General features: G+C 50.0%; 2 protein-coding genes across 4 annotated transcripts in view; one reads left to right on the top strand and one right to left on the bottom strand.

Moving 5' to 3' along the window:
- The first annotated feature begins 68 nt into the window (after positions 1 to 68).
- LOC139020181 (probable cytosolic iron-sulfur protein assembly protein CIAO1) lies at positions 69 to 7,339 on the top strand. 3 transcript variants are annotated; one of them, XM_070429939.1, is made up of 8 exons: positions 267 to 338; positions 873 to 955; positions 1,091 to 1,239; positions 1,377 to 1,488; positions 1,596 to 1,684; positions 1,919 to 2,120; positions 2,733 to 2,820; positions 3,404 to 7,339. In XM_070429939.1, exons 2-8 carry the CDS (start codon positions 937 to 939, stop codon positions 3,642 to 3,644), a joined length of 900 nt encoding a protein of 299 aa, XP_070286040.1. In that variant the 5' UTR covers positions 267 to 338; positions 873 to 936; the 3' UTR covers positions 3,645 to 7,339. The 3 variants fall into 3 exon arrangements, with proteins under 3 accessions (XP_070286038.1, XP_070286040.1, XP_070286039.1); XM_070429937.1 differs by lacking the exon at positions 873 to 955 and having other exon boundaries at positions 69 to 338; XM_070429938.1 differs by lacking the exon at positions 267 to 338 and having other exon boundaries at positions 380 to 955.
- Positions 7,024 to 23,055, bottom strand: part of LOC139020180 (U5 small nuclear ribonucleoprotein 200 kDa helicase) — a 35,636-nt gene continuing 19,604 nt past the window's right edge. Inside the window, exons 17-45 of the mRNA XM_070429936.1 lie at positions 22,025 to 22,174; positions 21,688 to 21,798; positions 21,183 to 21,314; positions 20,836 to 21,024; positions 20,345 to 20,542; positions 19,800 to 19,952; positions 19,608 to 19,688; positions 19,274 to 19,357; positions 18,373 to 18,479; positions 17,924 to 18,042; positions 17,489 to 17,643; positions 17,203 to 17,392; positions 16,868 to 17,041; positions 15,584 to 15,744; positions 15,042 to 15,269; positions 14,533 to 14,724; positions 14,267 to 14,445; positions 13,895 to 14,046; positions 12,819 to 12,927; positions 11,819 to 11,927; positions 11,208 to 11,397; positions 10,948 to 11,112; positions 10,622 to 10,743; positions 10,261 to 10,404; positions 9,985 to 10,161; positions 9,569 to 9,729; positions 9,387 to 9,468; positions 7,549 to 7,641; positions 7,024 to 7,450 (exon numbers count right to left, since the gene is read on the bottom strand). Of these exons, the coding sequence (XP_070286037.1) occupies positions 7,307 to 7,450; positions 7,549 to 7,641; positions 9,387 to 9,468; positions 9,569 to 9,729; positions 9,985 to 10,161; positions 10,261 to 10,404; positions 10,622 to 10,743; positions 10,948 to 11,112; positions 11,208 to 11,397; positions 11,819 to 11,927; positions 12,819 to 12,927; positions 13,895 to 14,046; positions 14,267 to 14,445; positions 14,533 to 14,724; positions 15,042 to 15,269; positions 15,584 to 15,744; positions 16,868 to 17,041; positions 17,203 to 17,392; positions 17,489 to 17,643; positions 17,924 to 18,042; positions 18,373 to 18,479; positions 19,274 to 19,357; positions 19,608 to 19,688; positions 19,800 to 19,952; positions 20,345 to 20,542; positions 20,836 to 21,024; positions 21,183 to 21,314; positions 21,688 to 21,798; positions 22,025 to 22,174 (4,251 nt within the window). The 3' untranslated portion in view covers positions 7,024 to 7,306. The remainder of the gene's footprint in view (positions 7,451 to 7,548; positions 7,642 to 9,386; positions 9,469 to 9,568; positions 9,730 to 9,984; positions 10,162 to 10,260; positions 10,405 to 10,621; positions 10,744 to 10,947; positions 11,113 to 11,207; positions 11,398 to 11,818; positions 11,928 to 12,818; positions 12,928 to 13,894; positions 14,047 to 14,266; positions 14,446 to 14,532; positions 14,725 to 15,041; positions 15,270 to 15,583; positions 15,745 to 16,867; positions 17,042 to 17,202; positions 17,393 to 17,488; positions 17,644 to 17,923; positions 18,043 to 18,372; positions 18,480 to 19,273; positions 19,358 to 19,607; positions 19,689 to 19,799; positions 19,953 to 20,344; positions 20,543 to 20,835; positions 21,025 to 21,182; positions 21,315 to 21,687; positions 21,799 to 22,024; positions 22,175 to 23,055) is intronic.

Here is a 23,055-nt window from a genome sequence, read left to right as displayed (position 1 = left end):
GGGGTGGAAGGTCGACTACAACTCCCAGGGGGCAACGCGGCCGTATTAGAGGGCACTTCAGTTCCCAGGTCGACCGGGATTCTCGGGCGGAAGTGGCCGGACCGGCGGTCCTAGGAGGCAGAGTCGGTTCCCGGAATCTGCACAGTGGAACCTGCCGTGGGGAAGCGCCCAACTCCTCCTCGTATTGCGTCAGGTCGCCATGAAGGACTCGCTGGTGCTGCTGGGCCGTGTCCCGGCGCACCCGGACTCGCGCTGCTGGTTCCTGGCCTGGAACCCCACGGGAACCCTGCTAGCCTCGTGCGGGGGCGACCGTAGAGTCCGCATCTGGGGCACCGAGGGTAAGGCTCGGCCTGGGCTCGCGACCCCGCCGCCGGGCGTTCCGCGTGCGTGCTATGCGGGTGCTATGCTGAGGGTGAGCAGGGGAGAGAAGCCAGGGAGAGGAGGGGAGAAGCCACCTCGAGATGGACTTTAGTTACTCCTAGAAAAACTTTTCAGGCAAGTACTAGAAGCCAAAACGTCAGCGGACAGCCTGGAACTGTGGAGGAAATTGTGGTAGTTGCTGGGGCAGGAGACCGATTAGAAAAGGGCGGTGAAAAGTAGCCTGCAGAGTAATTTGCGACGGCGGTGAAGCTTAAATTTTATCCCGAGGGGACATTCGGCAGCCTTTGACTATTTAATTGTGTGTGTGTGTGTGTGTGTGTGTGTGTGTATTTTATTGATTTCAGAGAGGAAGTGAAAGGGAGAGAGAGAGAACCACCAGTGATGAGAACCATTGATCAGTTGCCTTCTGCACGCCCCAAACTAGGGATGGAGCCTGCAACCCAGGCATGTGCCCCCGCCATGGTATTGATCCGTGACCTCCTGGTTCATAGGTGGACTCTCAACCATGGAGCCACGCTGACTGGGCAGCCTTTGACCATTTTAAATTAGGAGGTGATGCCTCCAGAGGAAGTAGGTCAGTTACTTCTTCCTAAAAGCATATTGTTAAATGTGCCCATTGAGTTTGGCTCCAGTGTCAGATGACAGTGATAGTGTTTCAGTGTCTTCTTGTGCACCCAGCCCCAGTGCCTGGCCTGGCCTCTACTTTTAGGTGACAACTGGATCTGCAAATCTGTCCTTTCTGAAGGCCACCAGCGCACTGTGCGGAAGGTGGCCTGGTCTCCCTGCGGCAATTACCTGGCCTCTGCCAGTTTTGATGCTACCACTTGTATCTGGAAGAAGAATCAGGATGACTTTGAGGTAACCAGACTGGATGGGACCAGGATCGTTGCAATTTGCTCCCCAGAACTGGTTCAGGAACTTGAACCAACCTGGGCCAATGGTCTATCCAAGGGTCTTAAATGCCATTGATTCTTGTCTCTCTTCCCTTCTCACAGTGTGTGACCACTCTGGAAGGCCATGAAAATGAGGTCAAGTCAGTGGCCTGGGCCCCATCTGGCAACCTCCTTGCTACCTGCAGCCGAGATAAGAGTGTGTGGGTCTGGGAAGGTGAGTCTAGGTCTCTCCCGGTGCAGTTGGGAGCCAGCAGACAGATAATCTGCTACGTGACCCTCACAAGGTCAGCTTGTGGGCTCCTTTTTGTTTTCTTCCCATAGTTGACGAAGAAGATGAGTATGAGTGTGTCAGTGTCCTCAATTCCCATACGCAGGATGTCAAGCATGTGGTCTGGCACCCAAGCCAGGAGGTAAGAGTCTGGCAAAGTATCTCGGTCGGAAGGAATTCTGGTATGGAGGGCGTGCCCAGCCCCCCTCTGCTTGTCAGCCGCAGCTGGCTTTCAAAGAGATCACTACCTGTGGCCAAAAACATTTGTCCCCATTATGAAGAAGCTCCCTGGGATTGTCCTGTCCTAGCAGAGGGAGGTATTGGAGCCACAGGCACTTCCTGGGCCATAAGTGCTGTGTTTTTCCCATGTCCCCAGCTGTTAGCCTCTGCCAGCTATGATGACACGGTGAAGCTATACCGGGAGGAAGAGGATGACTGGGTATGCTGTGCCACCCTTGAGGGTCATGAATCCACCGTGTGGAGCTTGGCCTTTGACCCCAGTGGCCAGCGTCTGGCGTCTTGCAGTGATGACCGTACCGTGCGCATCTGGCGCCAGTACCTACCAGGCAATGAGCAAGGTGAGGGGCCAGGCACAGAGCTAAGAAGACTCTAAGAGGTTGTCAGTCTGGCTGAGACCCAGATGGAGCACAGCAAACGGGTAGAAGGGGAGACTTGCCATGAGAGAGCGCTGGAGAGATGGAAGAAGCAGGGAAGGCTACATAGAAGGGCTATTTCATCGGAACTTGAAAGGATGTGTAGGATTTTACAAGAAGAGAACTCTGGGTGAGAATAGAACAGCATGAGCAAAGGCATTAAAGATGGGAAAGCCTAGATCTCACAGGAGCAGTGCTTCCTTTAGGTGAAGCATGAGGTATATAAAAGGTTTGGGGGGAAATAAGGTGGGTTGGGCTGGCTGGTAGGTGGCCTTCAAAGGCAGGCTAACCTGTCTGCAGCAAAAGTTTTTTTAAAGAACAGCACATTTCCTTCTCAGAATTCTGCAAAAATACCAGTCTGGCCATAGTATGTAAGGCAGAGCCGTGAGAGAGGGGACAGAGAAATGAAGATGAGGACTCATGATTGAGGGTAAGGGTAAGCAAGGGCAAATTAGAATCTCTGCAGTGAGGCGTTTAGACCCCTAAGGTGCCCGGGACACAGCTGTGCCTTGGACTTAAGAGAGGTCTGTCGTGCAGGGGTGGCATGCAGCGGCTCTGACCCCAGCTGGAAATGTATCTGCACTTTGTCAGGCTTCCACTCCAGGACCATCTACGACATTGCTTGGTAATGCCTCCATCTCCTTTCCCCATCTCCACTCCACTCCACTCCACTCCCCAATTTAGAGACATTTTAAAGAAGTCAGACCATGTGCTGCTCTCTTCCCCCTTTGGTAGTTCTGGCCCTGTGACTCTATCCCTAGATAATGAAACCTAATCCTAAATAATGAAAAAAGTTGATGTGCCTCTAAGCTTTATCTACATTAACAAACATTTGGGAGTAACAAAAACAGGCTTAAGTGTGGTAAAATTCAATGGCCTGTTATACTACTTTTAAAAAATGATTAAGCAAACTTCATGACAAAGGAAATTGCTTATGCTAAGTGACCAAAGTGTAATTCAGTATCTTATTTAGTTTTTTAGGTTAATTATATTGGGGGAAACCTGGATGGCAGCACTTGAATGCTTAGGGAGTGATGTCTGTGGCTATATGTTAATTAGGGGAACTCTTCAATAAGACACGCTAGCTGAAGCCGGACGTTTGGGAAGAAAGCCAGCCAGGGCCTATAAAATCAGCATCCTCTACTAACTTGCTGGGCTGGAGAGGCAGGAGCCACCAGCATAATCACTGATGCATGTGTTCCTCCCAGGTGTTCGCTGACAGGGGCCCTGGCTACAGCTTGTGGGGACGATGCCATCCGAGTGTTTGAGGAGGACCCCGGCTCAGATCCGCAGCAGCCCACCTTCTCCCTGACAGCGCACTTGCCTCAGGCCCACTCCCAGGATGTCAACTGTGTAGCCTGGAACCCCAAGAAGCGGGGGCTTCTGGCCTCCTGCAGTGATGATGGGGAGATGGCCTTCTGGAAGTATCAGCGGCTTGAAGGCCTCTGAGCCACCTTGACTTTGGACAGAATTATGGTTCCCCTCAAAATGTCATTAAGACTTTTCTAGCCCCAGAAGACCTGGAAGAGCAGCCTGGCCTTCCTTTAACTTGGCTCTCCCGTTCAGATCTGGGTAGACATGCGGAGCCATAGGACTACTCACTCCTTCCCATGCTGACATGGGCCCTTGGTGAAGAACTGCAGAAGAACAGTACCTTGTAGTTATGCCATGGATTTTGCTTCCCTTCAGGACACAGTGCTAAAGTTTGCGGGGTGAATGTACTACTTATAATCACCATGTTTATATATCAGAGGCATGTATCTCAGACCTTTCTGAAATTGTAAGCCTTATAGAAATAATCCATCTGAGTCCCAAGTCCTATTTATATTATGACATTCATAATTTAAAATATTTCCATGATGAGTCCCTTTCTGAAATAGGTCCTGCCTTCCTGATTTCTGACAAAGTCCTTGCATTTAAGACATTCACTCAGTATTGAAGATTTTCTAATGTAGGCTAGTTTAGAGTAAGACATCTCTGCTTTCCCTTAGGAACCTTTGTGTATCTTCTATGCCTTCCGGGGAATGCCAAAAAAATAGGGAAGGGTGTGACCTCTAAAAGGGAGAATTATTATTGACCATAGGCCATGTATTCTCAATGGGGCTGAAAATTGGCTCTTCGGTGAAGGACAGAAAAATCTTAGAGACAATGATTTGTGGCCTTCTAAGGGACTGTAGTACACAATATACAGTGTATCTATGGTATTAAATATTCATGGTGCCGAAACCGGTTTGGCTCAGTGGATAGAGCGTCGGCTTGCGGACTGAGGGGTCCCGGGTTCGATTCCGGTCAGGGGCATGTACCTTGGTTGCGGGCACATCCCCAGTGGGAGATGTGCGGGAGGCAGCTGATCGATGTTTCTAACTCTATCTCCCTTCCTCTCTGTAAAATATCAATAAAATATATTTTAAAAATAAATAAATATTCATGGTGAGGGCAAGTAGGCAAAAGATGTCTGATAGAGCCCTGGCTGGTTGCTCAGTGGTTAGAGCGTCAGCCTATGAACTATGGACCACTGGTGGTCCGTGAGGTCTGAAAGGTTGGCGACCACTGGACTAAAGGGTCCCAGGTTCTATTCCCAGCCAAGGGCACATACTTGGGTTACAAGTTCTCCAGCCTTGGTAGGAGCATGTATGGGAGACAACCAACCAATGTGTCTCACATCGATGTTTCTCTCCCCTTCTTCCTCCTTTCCACTCTCTAGAAATCGATGGAAAAATATCCTTGGGTGAGGATTTTTAAAAAAAATAGATGTCTGATACAGCTCTTTAAGAGAGTGATAATGAAATAAAGGTGGTGAATCACTGCCATGGGCGATCAGTTCTGTCATCTCAAGTTCTTTTGTCATCTCCACATGGGTTTTGACTTGAGGACAGTTCCCCAAAGCTATAGCCTTCATTAATTTTTTACACAACAGAAATATTGACAGACTGAAGTGGCAGCCAGAGCAGTACCAACCCAAGCGCCTAGAGGTTGGGTCCAAGAGGTCAGCTGTTGACATGTTGGCAGGAACCATGGCAGTGGCACCAACTGGTAGTTATAGTTTTGGGTTTTCTTTTTCTCTTTTTTTAAAATCATCATCCAAGGATATTTTTTATTTTTTTAGCAAGAATGGGAGGGAGAGAGAAACATCAATATGAGAGAAACATTGGTTGCCTCCTTCGTGCACTCTGACCCACTAGGGCCAGGGATGGAACCTGCAACCCAGGTACATGCCCTTGACCAGAATCGAACCTGTGACCATTTGGTGTGTGGGCTGGAGGTCTAACCACTGAGCATACCAGCCAGGGCTGTAGTAGTCTTCACTGCCTTGCTCTCACAACAGTATTGTCAACTTCACTTAGAAATGCCCTTCAAGAACAAATACAGGATATAAGATCTCGACCCTTGGGAAATGTTGATGGCAATGGCAGCATACAGAAGCACAAAGGTCTGTCAAGGAAAAGCAGATGTGTAGCTAAGTGAGCTATGTATAAGAAGTAGCAAATTGTGGTATCAAAATTTGGCTACTTGGCCTACGATTTCTAGGAAATGAATGAGCCTTTCACTTCAAGGGCAACTGATAGCATTGCCAATGATCAAGCTTTCAAGCAAAAATTAGAATTTTGGAAAACTTGCATAGCAACCATGAGCTTGCCATCTTCCCAATTCTTACTCTCCTGATGAGATTGGTGGTAATACCAACAAATGTGATTTATAGGATGAAATATGTCAACATATGTCTGCCTGATTAAGTGAATCAGCATTTTCCAAATGATTAATGCATGATGTTACAGAATCACTCATGGGTAAGAGGTAAGAGCCTGTAGGTCTTAACGTAATGGTACAAGAAGCTCATTGATAAGGTTTCAGACTCCACATTGCACCTAAGAAACTATCACTTATGGAATCTCACTATAGCATCGAATAGCCACAATTTCCTGAAATGGCTATAAAAACTTCCAACTGCTTATGTGTATAAAATCAGCTTTATTTCCATTTAAATAACACATAATTGAAGCAACTACAAGAATCCTTGTCTTCTATTTAATCAGACAGGAATGAGATTTTTTAAAATGTCACAGGCCACTCTTTTCCCTGGATTTGCTTTGGAAGTAATATTTTTATTGATTTTAGAGAGGGAGAGAAAAACATCAATCAGTTACCTCCCTCTAGCACCCTCACCAGGGACTAACCCACAAGCTAGGTATGTACCCTGACCAGGAATCAAACCAGTGACACACATGCACGGGATGATGCTCAACCTCAAACAGCCACACTGGCCAGGGCTGTTTTTATTTTTAATATAGTAAATATCAGTGGATAATAACCTCTGGGGTTCTTAATTTTTATAGTGTAAAGGGTTCCTAAGATCTAAGGAAAATATCCTGAGAATCATCTAATTTTACGCAGTTATTCCTCAAAAGCAGAAGGCAAGAATTTGGAGTAGAAAGCTTGCAGATCTGGATCACAGTATCAGTGTACCCAGTTGGTACATTTCAATCCCTCCTGTGCTGCCTCCTTTGGGGGGCAGGAGGAGGGAGAGTCTACAGATCTTGAGAAATTTCTAACCTTGGATCTGCCCCTGCAGCTGTGTTAGTTTCTGCAGTGGTGGTGATATCCGGGTAGCAAGAGATGGGGGCAGGTATACTGACTAAAGAGAAGTTACCTAACCCCTCCTCCTCCACACTGGCTGAAATGGCTGCCTGTGACAGCCCAACAAACAGCCTTGTCCTCCAGAAGTATTCCTTCTAAGCGAGTTCAGTGGTTAAAAAAATAAATATTTTTGGCCATGGGGCCTTAGGTTAACAAAAGGAAATTTAATTTGGAATCACTGGAACAACAAATGGTTTCTTCAACTTGTTTTATTAGAATGTCTGATTGTGTAATCAAAGAACTACCAAGAACATGCATAAAAATACTGTACAGATTATGCTTAACAGCTACACGACACCTGCAGACACTGGATCCAAAGTTTGGATGGCAAGGTAGCAAGCAGAAAACTAGAGATGGGCTGGGACGGCACCTGCGTTGACTGCCAGTTCTCCCAGCCAACAGACCTGGTCTCCATAGCTGTGATCCCGATCAACTGTACAAGTTTCAACTCTATGCAAAGGCAAAGGCCTCTGCACTCAATCCGAGTCGCTGTCTGTCTCGGCTTCTTTCACATCCACACTGAATTTGTATTCCTGGTCACATCCCATGTAAGCGTCACTCATGAAGTACAGAGTGTAGTTGTGGGCACCAGTGGCCGGGGCCACGAAGTCAAGCTTCACCTAGAGAGAGCAGGCAGTAATCAGGGTGAGCGGGACACAGGGAGTGCTCCCGCCTGCCTGTCTGTCTCAGAACAAGTGCTGGGCCAGTGGACACTCACCTTGGCCTTCTGCTGCAGAGTCAGCCTCTTGATGGAGATGAGGCTATTGGACTTGGCATCTCCAATCACCACCCACCAGCCCTCTTCACGTTTCTGCAGTGACCAAAAGCCAAGAATTTCAGCACATAAAAGTTGACAGCTATGCAATACTTTCAACAATAAAGACTTTAAAAAATAAAATGAAACTTGACAGCCATGAGACCATTAGAATGGTTACAAAAGTAGGAAAACAAAAACCAGATAGAAAACTTTCTAAAATTTCCTCATGAAATATAATTTGATAAAACAGTTCATTTGCCCTAGCCGGCTTGGCTCAGTGGATAGAGCGTCAGCCTTCGGACTGAAAGGTCCCAGGTTCGATTCCAGCCAAGGGCACATGCCTGGGTTGTGGGCTCCTTCCCTAGTGGGGGTGTGCAGGAGGCAGGCAATCAATGATTCTCTCTCATCATTGATGTTTCTATCTCTCTCTCCTTCTCCCTTCTTCTCTGAAATCAATAAATATATTTAAAAAACACACACACACACAAAAAAAAAACTGAGTTCACTTGAGATACCTTGTAACAGTTTCAAAATCTAAGTAGCAAATGGACTCATTTTTTTGGTTCTGGCCCTTCTCCATTTAGTACTTGCCCCTGCATCCAAGATTCCAGTGTCAGAGATCGAGACTCTCTGGCCTGGCAGCTTTGAGCCCTTCAGACACCCCTTTAAGGCACATGTGCCAGACTGACTGACACATAAATGGGGAGAGGAGCCTGCCCCAGAGAGCATCTATCAAGACACCTGCTGCCACTCCACTGTGAGAAAGCGCAAGAATTCCAGATCCCAGCATCATTCCTCAGAGCGTATTAAACCAGTTTGTAAAATTAAACTTAGTATATCTGGTTTCTGCTTTTAATCTTTAAAAGCATATTCTGCCCTGACCGGTTTGGCTCAGTGGATTAGAGCGTCGGCCTGCGGACTGAAAGGTCCCAGGTTCGATTCCGGTCAAGGGCATGTGCCTTGGTTGCGGGCACATCCCCAGTAGGGGGTGTGCAGGAGGCAGCTGATCGATGTTTCTCTCTCATCGATGTTACTAACTCTCTGCCCCTTTCCCTTCCTCTTTGTAAAAAATCAATAAAATATATTTTAAAAAAACACAAAACACATCGTAGCCCTAGCTGGTTTGGTTCAGTGGTGTCGCCTGCAGACTAGGGTCCTGGGTTCAATTCTGGTCAAGGGCACATGCCCAGGTTGTGGGCTAGATCCCTCCTAGTAGGGGGCTTGTGGGAGGCAGCCAATCACTGATTCTTTCTCATCATTGATGTTTCTATCTCTTTCTCCCTCTCCCTTCCTCTCTGAAATCAATTAAAACAAAAACAAAAACAAACACACATCTTGGAACCATTTAATTTAAGGTTAAAGACAAATATGTTTCAACAATCACAGATTGGCAAGACTGTTCAACTGGTATTTTTAACAATGACCAGTCATCTAAACTGTCTTAAGGCAAAAAAACATCAACGGCCCTAGCGATTTGGCTCAGTGGATAGAGCATCGGCCTGCGGACTGAAGGGTCCCAGGTTCCATTCCAGTTAAGGGCACATATCATGGTTGGGGCGTGTGCAGGAGACAACCAATCAATATGTCCCTCTCACATCGATGTTTCTCTCTCTCTCTCTCCCCCTCCCTTAAAAAAAAAAAAAAAAGCAATGTCCCCATTAATTCTCAGTATATGCTTCCTGACTTCATTATTACTCTAAACGTCTCTCCCCAGTGACAGTGCACCCTTGTACTCTGACTCTACCAGTGGACAAACGGCCTCCAGTAGACATCTGGAAAAGCCAGCTACCAGGACATACCTGTGGGAAGAGAGGTGCAATCACGGGACCTGTGACTTCCTCCTCTCGCTCCAGCTGTACCAGCACCACAACGGGCCCGCCACTGGTGGGGAGAAAGCAGGGTAGCACATCAGCACCAGGACAGTGGAATCACAGCACATCAGCAGGAACCCCAGGGCAGGGCACCTGGCCTTCTGACTCACCTGCGGATGCCATCCTTATCCACCACCTCGTAAGAGAGCTCAATATTAGGGTAGCGGTTGCAGAAGCGGGCCACGTCTGCCATCTGGCCGTCAGACAGCTGAAGCAGCGCGTTTCGCTCTTCATCCTCCATCTCCATGATGTCGAAAACACTCTCCACTCCCTGCAGTGGGCATCCAGAGGTCGGGAAGAGAGAACACTTACTAACAAATGAAACGGCTCCAAGTGGCTGCTAATTCCCACCCTACCCTATCAGACACCTACAGACACGGCTTCACACAGAGCACAGCCGCATGCGTCAGGCTCTCTAGCATCTCAGTGTATAGCACCTTCAGAGAAACCAGACAGAACCAGAAGTCTCCCCTCCTGTGACTCCCCACCTCACCCCAAGTCCAGGACACTCAGCTCTCAGCCTCACCTTGTCTGTGCAGCGTTTGATGTGCTCTGAGGTGAAGTGCGGCAGCTGCTTCAGGTATGAGTCCTTGGACCACATGGCTTGGGTGACCATCTGGGCCAGTTCCATGGCTGCCAGAGCAGGACTGAGCCACCCATTGCTGGAGAGGACATCCACACAGGCCTGGATGAGCCGGATCGCCTGCGTGGGGGAGGAGCACGAGAGCAGGGAGGGTTGAAACTGCTACTTCACAGGCCCCTACGGGCTCTCCCGACCACGCCCACACGGCACTGACTCTACCTTGCTAAGGATCTCCTCGGTATCCGACTGCAGCTCAGCACTCAGCTGCATGCGGGACAGGTGAGCCTGCAGGAGCAGGTTGGTCTTGACATGCGGGTCATTAAACTTAGGGTTGTTCAGCTTGTGCGGGACCTTCTGAGCCAACTGGAAAGCACAAGAAAAACAGCCGGTGATGAACAAGCGACCCAGCCTGAGACCAGCTCTCAGGCCCAAGGCACCATCCATCCCAGGCTCACAACCCCTCAAACTCAGAGGGTGGCAGTGGAGGTGGATGACGGGGGTGTGGTGGGATTTTCTTGTGTTGACAGATCTGTGTGCTCTGGGCACATGGGCCCTTCTCCTGACGCCAAGGTGCCCTCACCTGCCGCAGGAGGTTGTCCTCATGGTGCCGGATGGGGATGTTCTCATACTCGGCCGCATTGGAGATGATCTCGATGAGCCCCCGCACCTTGGTCTTGGCATTCAGGGACATGCTGAAGAGCTCTGACAGACACAAGATTTGGGAGGAGTCAGAAGCAGCAGAAAGGAGCAGGGAAGAGAGTTCACTGCCTGGGCACGTCTGCCCTGGCCTGCAGTATGTCCCTCTAACAGACTCAGGCACTAGAAGCCTGCCATCTCCTCCCGGGTGGCTGCACCCCTTCGGAGCGGGCTCCCCACAGACAGACAGCAGCCTTTGCTGGCCCTCACCTATGGTTGTGTAGTTGATGTAATAGTAGGCGGCGATCATGCCCAGGTTCAAAGGTGCCACGTCCATCTCGTCCTCTATGCTGATGCACTTGGACTGCTCCAGGTCACTCAGGGTCTGCTCCACCAACTCTGACAAGTGGTCAGACAGGTGGCGGTGGGAGATACCTGTGAAGGAGAGTGGTTGGTGAGGAGTTGCAGGGAGACGGCCAGCGAGGGCTGAGAAAACCACAGAAGGACAGTGTGCTCCAAGGTGTGCTGACCCTGCAGGTTGTAGTAGTTGGGGTTCTGTGTCATGCGGCGGTACAGAAAGGTCCAGGTGAGGTAGTCCACGGCGTCCTGCTTGTTCTCAATGGTCTTGGTGACAATCTCAGCGTTGAAGTGGTCATGCATGCAGTGGTCCAGGTGAGACTCCACTGGCAAGGGCTCGTATAAGAACTTCTTGAAGAAATCCTGTGGATTGGGGAGGGGAGATAATACTAGTCAATGACACCCTGGTCACAAAGAAGAGATGGACCTTGTGTGACAGACACAGCCAACAACAAAATAGAGGAAAGCAGCTGCAAACAAGTGAGCTAAGTCTGCACAGGAATGTTTGCCTGTTCCCATTGGCATCAGCGGTTATTCTCACAACGAGACAGGGATACACAGAGTTGTGCAAGCTGAGCAGCACAGGAGGAAGAGGAAGATGGAACCAGCCAGACGAAGACCAGGGACACAAGAGCTCCAAAAACAAAAGGCTACAAAATTCCTTGGGGTTGAAAGGCTTATAACAAAGCAACGTGGGCAATAACAGAAGCAGCTGACAGAAAGAACGGAGTAACTAAAACCTCCATGAGAAGAGGAAAGCCTGTGTTCAGAGGCCAGGACTGACCTTTTTGGAGCCCTGGCACATGATGACACAGCGCCCCTCGTCATCCTGCAGAGGTCGGTTGGCATGCCCCACCATCTGAAGCACGTCATAGATGGGGTAGTCCACGTACCTGGTGAGAGGGGACAGAGGCAGAGTGCATCAACACAGGGACCTCACAGGAGGCTGTCCCTCCCCGGCGTCAGAATTAAATGCAAACATGGGGAGACCTGGGCACATCACAGCAAACACTGGGTCTATGGCTTTCTGTGCTGAGGCACCAGTTTCACTTGCAGTTTTTGAGTTGTGACTTTTTTTTTTCAGGATCCTTGATTCAAAGCTACAAACCCATCTAATGGCAAAAGCAAAGTAACTTCCTAATAAAAAGATCACATATGTAAGTCAAGCTGCCCAAACTTAACAGCTGTGTATTTCTTAAGTTATCAAGTCACCTGACTTAAGTCCAAGCCTACAAATAGGTTCAGACATTAAAAGTAAAACTCATTTCAAAAGCAATCTGCATTTCAGGAAAGATTATTATCAAGTTAAATTATTTGAGCTTTTCCTGAGAAAAAGCAAATCTTCTACTTCTTGTCACCCCAAGAGTATGTGACCTGGACCAAGTCACTTTCCCAACCTAAAGAACAACAGGTTTAACTACATAATCCCTAAGGTTCCTTCTGGCTCAAACTCTCTGGTTCTCCTCTTTTTCTTTTTTAAGAAAGATATAACAAACTGTTTAATACACTAATGACTACAGTCATGTTTCAAATAGATGCTATAAAGCTGTGTTGTATCATGGTCCCTGGTTCTCCTCTTACTGCAACCTGGGAGGATGGCTGTAAGAGCCAATGTGAGCCTACGTTCTGAGACTGAAAACTTTCCCCAAAACTGGGCTAAACTGGAACTCAGCTGGCTGTCGACAGCCCCAACACCTTTCCTCCATACAGTTAGTTCCTGGATTTGCAGGTGTCCTGTCTATTTTGCGAAAGGCTCCCCTAGCGCCGAGCGCAGTGGGACTCACGCGTGAATCTTGCCGTTGTAGTACTGGGTGTCCATGATGATCACCAGGTGGGCGGCCACGCTCATGCCCCAGCAGAGACTCCGAGAAGCGACCACCACCTGGATGGCGCCTGCACAGAGGGGAGGAGAAGACTGAGTGCAGGGCTCCCTGGCTGAGGCAGGGGTTTACCTGGTTTCAGAAACGAGAGCAAAGCTTGCTGGGAACAAGGTCTGATATGCCTAAGAAGGCACATGCAGTACTACAGGAGGTGGCTCCTGACCTGCTTGGGGGACTATCCTAGAGGCGAGGTAGAACCCTGAAACAAGATTCCCAGCACAAGGGAAGCTAGGCTTAGACGCCTGCCTGACTGGCCCTGCTCACTGGTAAGTGCCAATTCAACCATGGGCTGGCTCAGCTATGGCAGCAAAACTGAGCTGTCTTGAGTGTGCCCCAAACCAGACAGACTCAAGGCTTCAATCTGATAAGAAGCGATTCTGGCAGGACCATCTCCCCTGAAGCTCCACCACTGCCAAAATGGTAATACCATTTACCTATCTCTGAGGTCTAACGACATTGGTAAGTCTGATGTCCATGGAAAACCAGGTCTAGAAAACCAGGTTCTGAAATGATATAGCCTTGTGTCTCCTTGTTGTCTCTCTAGTAAGTAGGAATAGCATCTGTCCCACCGATACGACAAGATTATTGGGGGAATTGAATGCAATATCAGGTTCAATACACAGTGTAGTACTTTGAAAATGACTAGTGTGCTGCAGGGAACTAGCACCCACACCCTGGAGTTGAAAGCAGCCCAGCGTGGCCTGATTGGCTCAGTGGTTGACCATCGACCTATGAAACAGGAGGTCACAGTTCGATTCCCGGTCAGGGCACATGCCCGGGTTGTAGGCTTGATCCCCAGTGGCAGGTGGAGGAGAACATGCAGGAGGCAGCCGATCAATGATTCTCTCTCATCATTGATGCTTCTCTCTCCTCCTCCTCCTTTCTCTCTGAAATGATTTAAAAAAAAAAAAAGAAAAGAAAGCAGACCACCTACACATCCTGGCAACAATAATCTCACTCTGAGCCACCAGGCTCCTCACCTGAGCTGAAGAGCTGCTCCACCAGGCGCCGCTCCATGGGGCTGAGCCCCTCGTGTAGGTAACCCACACCATTCAACAGCGTCTCCCTGAGCGTGTTGTTGCTCAGCTTCTCCAGGTACGGGATCAGGTCCTTCTCGGTGCAGTGCAAGAACCTGGGCGGCATCAACACTGGCTCAGTTCGAGAGGTTCCAGCCCCACAAACACCCTCCACTGTGCAGTCACCCGGCCCCTAGCCAGAGGGGCGCTAATCCCACCCTCATAAACAAACCACCCTTCACGGTGGGTCAACCTCCCATGACCCAACTTCCCTTGGCCCCACCCACAGAAGCCAGGCCAGACAAGAGGAAGTGGACAGAGCCCAGCCCTGCCCACCTCTGCCGCTGGATGTCTGCTGCACACGTGCTGAGGATGTCGATTGCAGTGAGGCGGGTCTGCTTACGGGACGGCACAAAAACGATGACAGGCTTCTTGGGCGAGTGCTTGGTGATTGCATGGTACACGGGCTTGGCCATGGACAGCAGGCGAGTCTGTGTGTGGCTGATGTTAAAGCCCTAGCGACCAAGGAAAAGAGAGACAGAGGTTACAAGACCTGGTACTCTGCACAGGAGGCCACGAGGAACAGGAAGAGAGGGTCCTACCTGGATGTGTAGCTCCAAGGGCACAGGGCGCACATTCGGGTGGAAGTTGAAAGTGGACGTGGCACTGCATCCCAGCCAGTGGGCCACATCCTTAGCATTTGAGAGCGAGGAGCTAAGTGCCACAATGCGAATGGGCCGCTCAATCTGGGAGGAGATATAGCGCATCCGGGAGCAGATCACTTCCAAAACAGGCTGGGAGAGAGGACAGAGGGAGGAGTCGCCACAGGCCCAGGTGCCACCCTCGGCCCTGAGTTACCCTTCATGCACAGCCCAATGCCCTCAAAATGATGTCCTAGTTCCTCCTCTGATTAGGGCTCCCACCTCTTCCAATCAGCTAATCTCCACTAAGATTGCCACAGTAAGTTCACACCATTCCTTTGAAATAAGGTGACAAGAAGAGTCCTTCTGGGAAAAGTCCTAGTCCCTGACCCCAGATTCAAACATGAGACCCAATGCCAAGGCCATTTGGCCAGTGGCAGCCCCTTCTGTGCTCCAAGGTCAGGCCATACCCCATTCTCGCCCCCGATGAGGTGGACCTCGTCCACCACAAAGAGGTTGATGTTCTGGACGTTCTTGCGCTGCTTCCAGCGCCGAGAGAGGATGTCCCACTTCTCAGGGGTACTGATGATGATGTTGCCTTTGCCCAGAAGCTTGAGGTCTGTGCTGGTCTCGCCCGTCAGAAGCACCACCTTCTTGCTGAGCCGGTCCTGGAACTTCTCGTACCAGTCCATGTACACCTGGCAGGCAGGAAGAGGGGGCCAGAAAGTGTGAGGCCCGGCCGGGCAAAAGTCCCTTTATGATGATAAAAAACTGAGGAGCCAAAGGGAGAGACGTGTTGCTCTGTAGCTCCTGAGCTACTTTACAAGCCACACCAACTTTTAAGCAATGGGACGCTGCTCTTCAGTTCACAGATTGAAGGAATGACCAACAAAAAGCAAATGGTCCTGCCCCAAATAACCCTACAGATTTAGAGCCTTAAAAGAAGCTTGACCTGGACTCACAGATGGAGACAGCCTTTGGGAAAGCACGGAGGTGGCGGTCCATTGCTTACCTGCTCTGCCAGCGCCTCCATGGGGGTGATGTAGACACAGCGCCCCTCCGAGCTCTGCAACAGCATGCGCAGGATGGCGAACTCCGCACAGATGGTCTTCCCACTGCCAGTGGGTGCTCCCACAAACACGTTGTCATCACTGTTGTACACTGTGTTAAACACTGCAAACCAACAGAGCAGCACCGTGAAACCCAGGAGGAGATGCAGAGCGCTCATCATAGAGTCAGCAGGAGCACTGAGGGGCGACGGGATGCAGCCCCTCCCCAGTCGGGCTGCCTGTCAGTCCCCTCATGGGTCTCCCTCCCACACAGAAGGAGGGGGGGGGGGGGTTGTCAAGATCAAGAGTCCCAGTCCCATGCCCAGCCAGTGTGGCTCAGTGGTTGAGCATCGACCTATGAATCAGGAAGTCTCCATTCGATTCCCGGTCAGGACACATGCCCGGGTAGCAGGCTCCATCCGTGTGTGGTGCGTGCAGAAGGCAGCTGATCCATGATTCTCTCTCATTATTGATGTTTCTATCTCTCTCTCCCTCTCCCTCTCCCTTCCTCTCTGAAATCAGTAAAAATTTAATAAGTAAAAAGAGTTCTGGTCCCAGGGAGACTTGTAGGACAAAAGCAGAAGCAAAGCAGGCCGAGTCTCTTCTGCCTTATAGCCCAGACACAGAGCAAAAGGGCCCTGGCTACCTTTCTCTACCTCTGATGCTCTCACGTTTCCTAAAAACAGCCTAATGTGGAAAGAAGGAAACAGCCAAACCCCAGCATTGAGACTGGGTGAACATCCAAGTCCTGTTTATTAGCTCATTCAACTGGGCATCTCTCTGCCTCAGTTTCCCGATCTGTCAAATAGGACACTGACAGTAATATCTCACATAGCAAATCCCCCATAGTGTTAGTGGAAGGAATAAAAATGTCCATGATGCCCTCAGAACACACGTGTGTTCTGTAGACGCCTGGTGTACAAAATGTTAAGAGGGAGGCCTCAGTCAACACTGGACAACGGCCAATACTTGAGTGTCAGGGCAGGCAGTCCCCTGAGCTTGAGAAATGACAATGCACCATGACTGATGAGACCCTGCCCCACCAACCCTCCTCAGTGAGACACGCAAAGAAGCAAAGCAAATCTAACCATCAAGGATTTAGAGGGGCGAGGGGCGACGGGTGTGCTCCATCAGCCGGCGCTGATGGGCTGCCATGCCAGCCAAGACCTGAGCACACTGCCCTTCTGGCCCAGGTAACATCTTTCTCGGTGGCCTTGCCAGGCCTCCAGGGGAACCAACACACCTACCTTGGGTCTGGATGGGGTTGAAGAAAGGAAATTTATCTTGGTAAAGGCTCTCGAAGGCGCTGTTTCTTAAGGCAGACACGGGCAAGGGCTGTAGGTCCAGAAGTTCAGTGGGAGGTGGGTATTTCTCTGGCAGGATCAGGTGTCGGAAGGAGACCGGAAGCTGAGTCTCACAAGCTGCCAGGAGAAAAAGCAGGCAGTCCTCTTCACCTAACGGCTCCAGATCCCCTCCGGGCACCCTGGAACCCCAGGCAGCATGTGCTCTCCCCCAACCAGCTCATTCCTAAAACCGCCGGGAAGGGCCTGTCCCTAGGGGGCTGTGCAGAGGAGACACTCACAGAGCCAGCGGTCAGACACCACGCGGATGAAGTACTGAGGGGGCAGTGGTTCAAAGACAGGCACAAAGAACGTAATGAGGTGCTCATCCTGGGCATACTTGGCCTTGAGTAGAAAATACTCATGGTGCAGTATCACCTCACTGTCCACATCCTCCACCAGAATCCAGAATGCCTCGGACGAACCATGGACCTGAAAGCATGCACAAGCAGGAGCGTGAGCAGCACCTCCAAGACAGCTCTCCTCAAATCACGCTGAAGCCAGTCCCTCCACCAAGCGAGAGCTTACCTTTTCATCCCACTGGAAGTCTGGCGTGATGGTCAGCTCCACCTTCAGGGTGGAGCGCGTGATGGGTTGCAGGTGCACCGACAGCTCCAACTTGGGGAACAGGTGAACATATTTGTGGATGGTCTTGCCCATCTTCGGCATGCGAATGAGCTCCCCTGTGAGGACACAGAGGGCACAGGGGCTACAGCCCAGCCCACCAAACACGGGCCACCAGGAAGGAGCAGATTCTACTCCAGTGTGGCAGGCTGTTCCCTTCACTCTCAGTGGAGCCCAAAGGAGTCAAAGGCCAAGACCAGGGGCGGGCCCAGTGCTTGAATGGGCCACGAGAGGTGACCGGGACATTAGGCACAAGGCCTAGGACCTGCAAAGTATGAAAGCTTAGAAAGACAAAGACATCTGGGCTGTAAACCAGGCAGGTGACAGTTTCCCACACACCTATCTCATTATGATTCAGGTCATACAGACGCTCAAAGGGGAAGTTTTTCTTCTCAATCTTCTTCACTACTTCCTCAGGGAGTTTGCGGAACTGACGCAGAGGACACATGGACTGCCACCTATCCAGGAAGAAAACAAACTATTTAACCCCTTGTGCACGGCCTGTAACAAACTGCCCTCATCGTGGCTCCCGATAGGTGAGCTGTGACCACACAAGACACAGCTGTTAAACACATTAGAAACCGTGCCAGTTGTGGGACCTGAGAGCCAACCCTCACCACCACCCTGTGCCCACTCCCCGGCTCCACCCCTCAAAGTCTTTTCTCTTCTCAACTTCCCCAGGGGCATGTCCCATTTCGTGCTTCAGGACCAGAGGTCATGTGAACTCCCACCACTCTCAGCCCGGGGAGCCCAACATGGGACCAGCTGTGAGCACCCCGAGTCCTTACATGCGTTTATCGATCATCTTGCAGAGATTCAGGGTCTTGTCTGTAAGCTGTGCCCAACCTCGGTTCAGGACAATTTCAAAGATGGCCCGCATCAACCGGCCCGCCGACTGGAGAAAGATGAAGCATTCCCTCTGTCCCTACTCTGCAGCTTAACTGCCTCACTCTGATGCAATCAGCCCCACCAACTCAAAAACAAAGTCCCTCACCCTGACTGGTGTGGCCCATTGGCTGGGTATCATCTGGTGTACTGAAGGTTATTGGTTCAATTCCCGTTCACGGCACATGGCTCTATCCCCAGTAGGAGTAGTACAAGAGACAGCCTATTGATGTTTCATTCTACTATGTTTTTCTCTTCCCTTTCTAAAAATCAATAAAAAATCCAAAACCAACAAAGTCCCTCTGCAACTACTCTTTCCCCCTCTATACAGTAGGTGCTTGCTAAACACAGACTAATTAGAAAAGGCAGCGTGAGCTCACCATACATTTTAACCTAAAGCTCAATGTGATTTTAAAGCTTTGAGCCCATTTAGCATTTAGGGCTCCAGCAAGAGTAAGATGCTAGTGACTTGCTCTCAGAAGTAAAGTTTAACAAAGAGTAGTTAATAAAGCTTTTCATCAATTCTGGGCAGTGGCCACAGAGGGAAGTCCTCTCTAGGGAAGCCGCTGCTGTGTGTGGCTCTCTATGGAGGCCTCACCACTCTCTCTCGAGGCCTTACCTTCCTGCACGCCCAAGAGCAGAGAGACAGAGCAGCTGTATCACACACGCGTGAACCAATGAGCCTGCCAGGGCAACCCCAGCACTCCCTCCCTCATGTGTTTAGCCCACGTTCTCCAAAATGCACACAGCACATGGGAGCGAACTGTTCAGCCCCCTCTCCCAGCGGTACAAGTCCGCCCTCACCTGTGTGACATACACCATGTCAGCCATCAGTGCAAAGCCCTCCAGTTTCAGCTGTGAGATGAAGGCTTGGAGAAGCACGTTGATCTGAAAAAGCAAGGTTAGCCAGAAGGCAGCCAATTATTGGATAGTCCAAGGAAACAGATCACATTCTGCTCTAGGCATCAATGCCAGGTAAGATCTTCTACAGCTCTTGGTTTAGACATTAAGTAACTTGCTCCATATGAAAAGAGCGCGCGTGAGAAGTCTGCTGGGAGAACCAAGCAGGCTAGCCAAGCACAACCCCCATCTTTCAGGAAATTCTGAAACCCTCACCTAAGAGAGGTGCTGGGCTTACCTTCGCGCTGGGTTCCTCAATGCTCTCCTTTACGGGAATTGGCACCCTCTCCAGCAGCTTCTGCAGTTCCAGCTTCTCCTCCTGCCACGGGAAGGAAGCAGGTCAAGGGAAAGCCAGGTGGCAGAGGAGAGAACCCACACAGTGATCTGGAGATGAGTACCAGGTACCCGTCCCAACGTGCCGTAGCCGCACCTCTCTCACAGTGATGTTCTTGAACTCTGAGGACAACGAGAAGACTCGGAAGAGCTCAATCTCGCTCAGAGTGGGCTTCAGCAGCTGGTTGTAGGTCTGCACTGTGTCGTTGGTGATGTAGTAGTGGCTGGCTATACGGCCCAGTTCTGTCACCTATGAAGGAGGAAGACACAATCCAATGCTGAGCTTCGACCTCTCATTGCAAACAACAGGTGCCCACTGGGTGAACACATCACAATACAAGTCCCTGGCCCAAGCACATGAAGAAAGATGGCACAATAATCTGCCCTATAGTGAACTGATACCCACAGAGAAAAGACAGATAAATTAGCCACCTCCACTCAAGTTACAGAAAAGAGGCGCTGACAGGCTTGACTGTACCATTTTAGGAGTTCCTAGGCTCAATCAGCACAGTGCATACTGCAACCTGCTTTCTACTGTTCCAAGCAATGAGCATGAGCCAGTGCTCAAATTAAGAGTGGCCTGAACAGGTCTCCTGGTACAATGACTTTGCCAAGCCTCCACTTCCACCCCTCAGCCCTCACCTGGAAGTTGCCTGTCTTCTTATCATACTTGACCAGGTTGTTCTTATCCAGCATCAAGGCAGCAGTATGCACCAGGTCCAGCCGGCGCTGGTCCAGCAGGGGGTCTCCCTTGAGGTCGTCATGAGAGATGCCGTAGAGGGTTGGGGACCGGAGCATTCGGATATACAGGTAGGCATAGCCCAGCCAGTTCACTGCATCCTATGAGAGACAGCCGTGGGTCTCAGCATGGAGGACTGGTGTCCAGATGAAAAGCTCCCATGGATTGTTAGAAACTGACTCCCAACTACAAGAATGTTTATCTTATTACATGTCTTCTGAGGGTTTATAATATTTCATCATGAAAAAGAGGGTCCTTTCTAATATCTTTTTTTTTTTCTAATATCTTAAAACAAGTGGAAATGTCAGTCCGCAGCACCACAGAGACCATCCACTCCTGGTGCCCTGGCCTCTCTGGAAAAGGCAAGAGGCGCCAAGAGCAGCGCCCTCCCTACCTTTGCATTCTGGACATTTCCCAGCACGATTTCCGCGTTGAGCATGTCAGGCAGCTTTGACACCATCTGGCTCTCAATAGGAAGCTGCTGGTTGAGGAGGGACAGGTAGTACTGAAGCTCCCCATGCGATGTGATGAGGATGCCTTCGCCCTTGGTGTCATACTGCGGTCTTCCGGCTCGTCCCAGCATCTAGGGCAGAGACAGCAAACCAAGAGGGCTGTAGCCACAGGGATGCTGGAAGGGATTCCAGGCTTCTCCTCACCTCCCATCTGCCATATTTTCAGCATACTTGCATTTTACTTACAAGGTACTCTTCCCAACCCAGAATACACACAAAGGACCTGTACCTGCAGAATGTCCAGTGCTCCCAGCTCTGTCCAGCGCCCCTTCTCTGGACTATACACCTGGGTACCTTTAATGATGACTGTATGTGCGGGGAGATTCACACCCCAAGCCAGAGTTGCTGTGGAAACTAAAACCTGTAGATAAAGCAAGGTAATAAGGAAAACAGAGGTCAATATCGCCAACTTCTCTAGGCAACCAGCCCCAGAGCTTCTAGCAGGACTGAGGTGGGTCCCATCCTTGTCAGTGTGTGGCTGGAATAAAGAGGAAGGAGTCCTTGGCACCTCATCTAGTCAATACCCAACCTCTCAAGTTTCTAGAAAAACCTAAGAGGCAGAAGTACAGACCTACAGTAATCAACTTAGGGTTACCAGACAATTAAATACTCAGGCTCCAAGAGAGGGAGTGAACAAGGAAGGCCCTGCCAGAAACAACGAAAAACAGGTGCAAGTGTATGGCACAAACTTTGACATTTTGGGTCTCTGAAGCCTGTGCTTCAGCCACCCTCACCTGAATGTGTTTATCAGCAAAAAGGTCCTCTACGAGTGTCCTGTCCACTCTGGTCATGCCCGCATGATGAATAGCAAAGCCATAGGGCAGCAGATCCTTCAGCTCCAGGTTCTGAGGAACAGAGGAAAACAGGCGGTGAGATGAGCCTCGCTGGGGGGCTCTCCCAAGGAGGAATAAATCTCCTCCCGCGATCCCCTTGCCTAATCTATACCACACAACCACATGCAGACAAGCAACTCAACACAGAAGCACCCAGGTGCAGCCCAGAGGGACTGTCTGGACACCTCGATGGAGCCAGTTCCAGGGAGGGAGGAGGAACTGGCCTGTCTCTCCTCACCTTGCACTGTTCTGCCTCCGTCCGAAGAACTTCTGTGGAGGCGGAGCCCTCTCTCAGAAACAGACCCAGAGTGTCCTTCTCCAGGCACATGTCCCGAATGGCCCTGGCCGTCTTCCCAGTCTCCTTCCGGGAGTGGACAAACACCAGCACCTAAGCAGAAACCAGGTTTGTCACAGTCAAGACACAGCTCACACAGCACCAGCAGCAAGATGCAGAGGCTGCAGCAGCACAAGCGAAGCCACGGGCCTGAGGAGGAGCCACGGCAGGAATGTACTGGCTCAGAAGCCTCATCATGGCTATAAGACCCTAAGAGAATGAACCACCCAGTCCAGTGAGAGTCCTGCGCTGGGAAACCAAACTAACTGCCAGCAACATCGTTAACAGCAAGTTTACACACAGCGAGAATGCACACTCAGGAATCTCAAGTAAGAATTTGTGTGCAGGCACCTGGTAAGATTCAAAGCCACTTGAAGCATGTGTCTGCAAAGTAACAACTAAAATATTCATGACATGACGGGCCCTACCCTTTATATAAACACGTTATAAATTCAATTTCTTTAACAGTCAGGATGAAAGCACCATTTTGTAGGAAATATAGTCCTCCAAGTATTTAGTGCCAAGAAAAGATTTGCCTCTTCACTAAATTCACCTCCTCGCCTAAATGCAGTGCTTTTTATCAGACAAAAACAAATACATAACCTGTTACTTTTCCTTAGTTTTTAGTCTTCGTTAACATGCCTAAAGTAAGTTTGCAATTAAAAAATTACATCCTGCCAAACCGGTTTGACTCAGTGGATAGAGCGTCAGCCTGCGGACTCAAGGGTCCCGGGTTCGATTCCAGTCAAGGGCATGTACCCTGGTTTTGGGCACATCCCCAGTGGGGGGTGTGCAGGGGGCAACTGATTGATGCTTCTCTCTCATTGATGTTTCTAACTCTCTATTCCTCTCCCTTCTTCTCTGTAAAAATTCAATAAAATATATATTTTTTAAAAATTACATCCTACTTTCTAGTAAAATGCTCCCTCCACTAC

Source organism: Myotis yumanensis, unplaced genomic scaffold, assembly GCF_028538775.1.
Source record: "Myotis yumanensis isolate MYYU_CA2020_CCGP unplaced genomic scaffold, mMyoYum1.0.hap1 SCAF_11, whole genome shotgun sequence".
Taxonomy (NCBI): Eukaryota; Metazoa; Chordata; class Mammalia; order Chiroptera; family Vespertilionidae; genus Myotis; species Myotis yumanensis.
The sequence above is the reverse complement of the archived record's forward strand: the minus strand, read 5'-3'. Positions and strand labels throughout refer to the sequence as shown.

Excerpts from the sequence above, each read along its gene's own strand:
- LOC139020181 (XM_070429937.1), top strand. The coding sequence starts at position 200 with ATGAAGGACTCGCTGGTGCTGCTGGGCCGTGTCCCGGCGCACCCGGAC. Across the intron at positions 1,489-1,595 it reads GAGTGTGTGGGTCTGGGAAG|TTGACGAAGAAGATGAGTAT; the intron begins GTGAGTCTAGGT and ends TTCTTCCCATAG. Across the intron at positions 2,121-2,732 it reads CCTACCAGGCAATGAGCAAG|GGGTGGCATGCAGCGGCTCT; the intron begins GTGAGGGGCCAG and ends TCTGTCGTGCAG.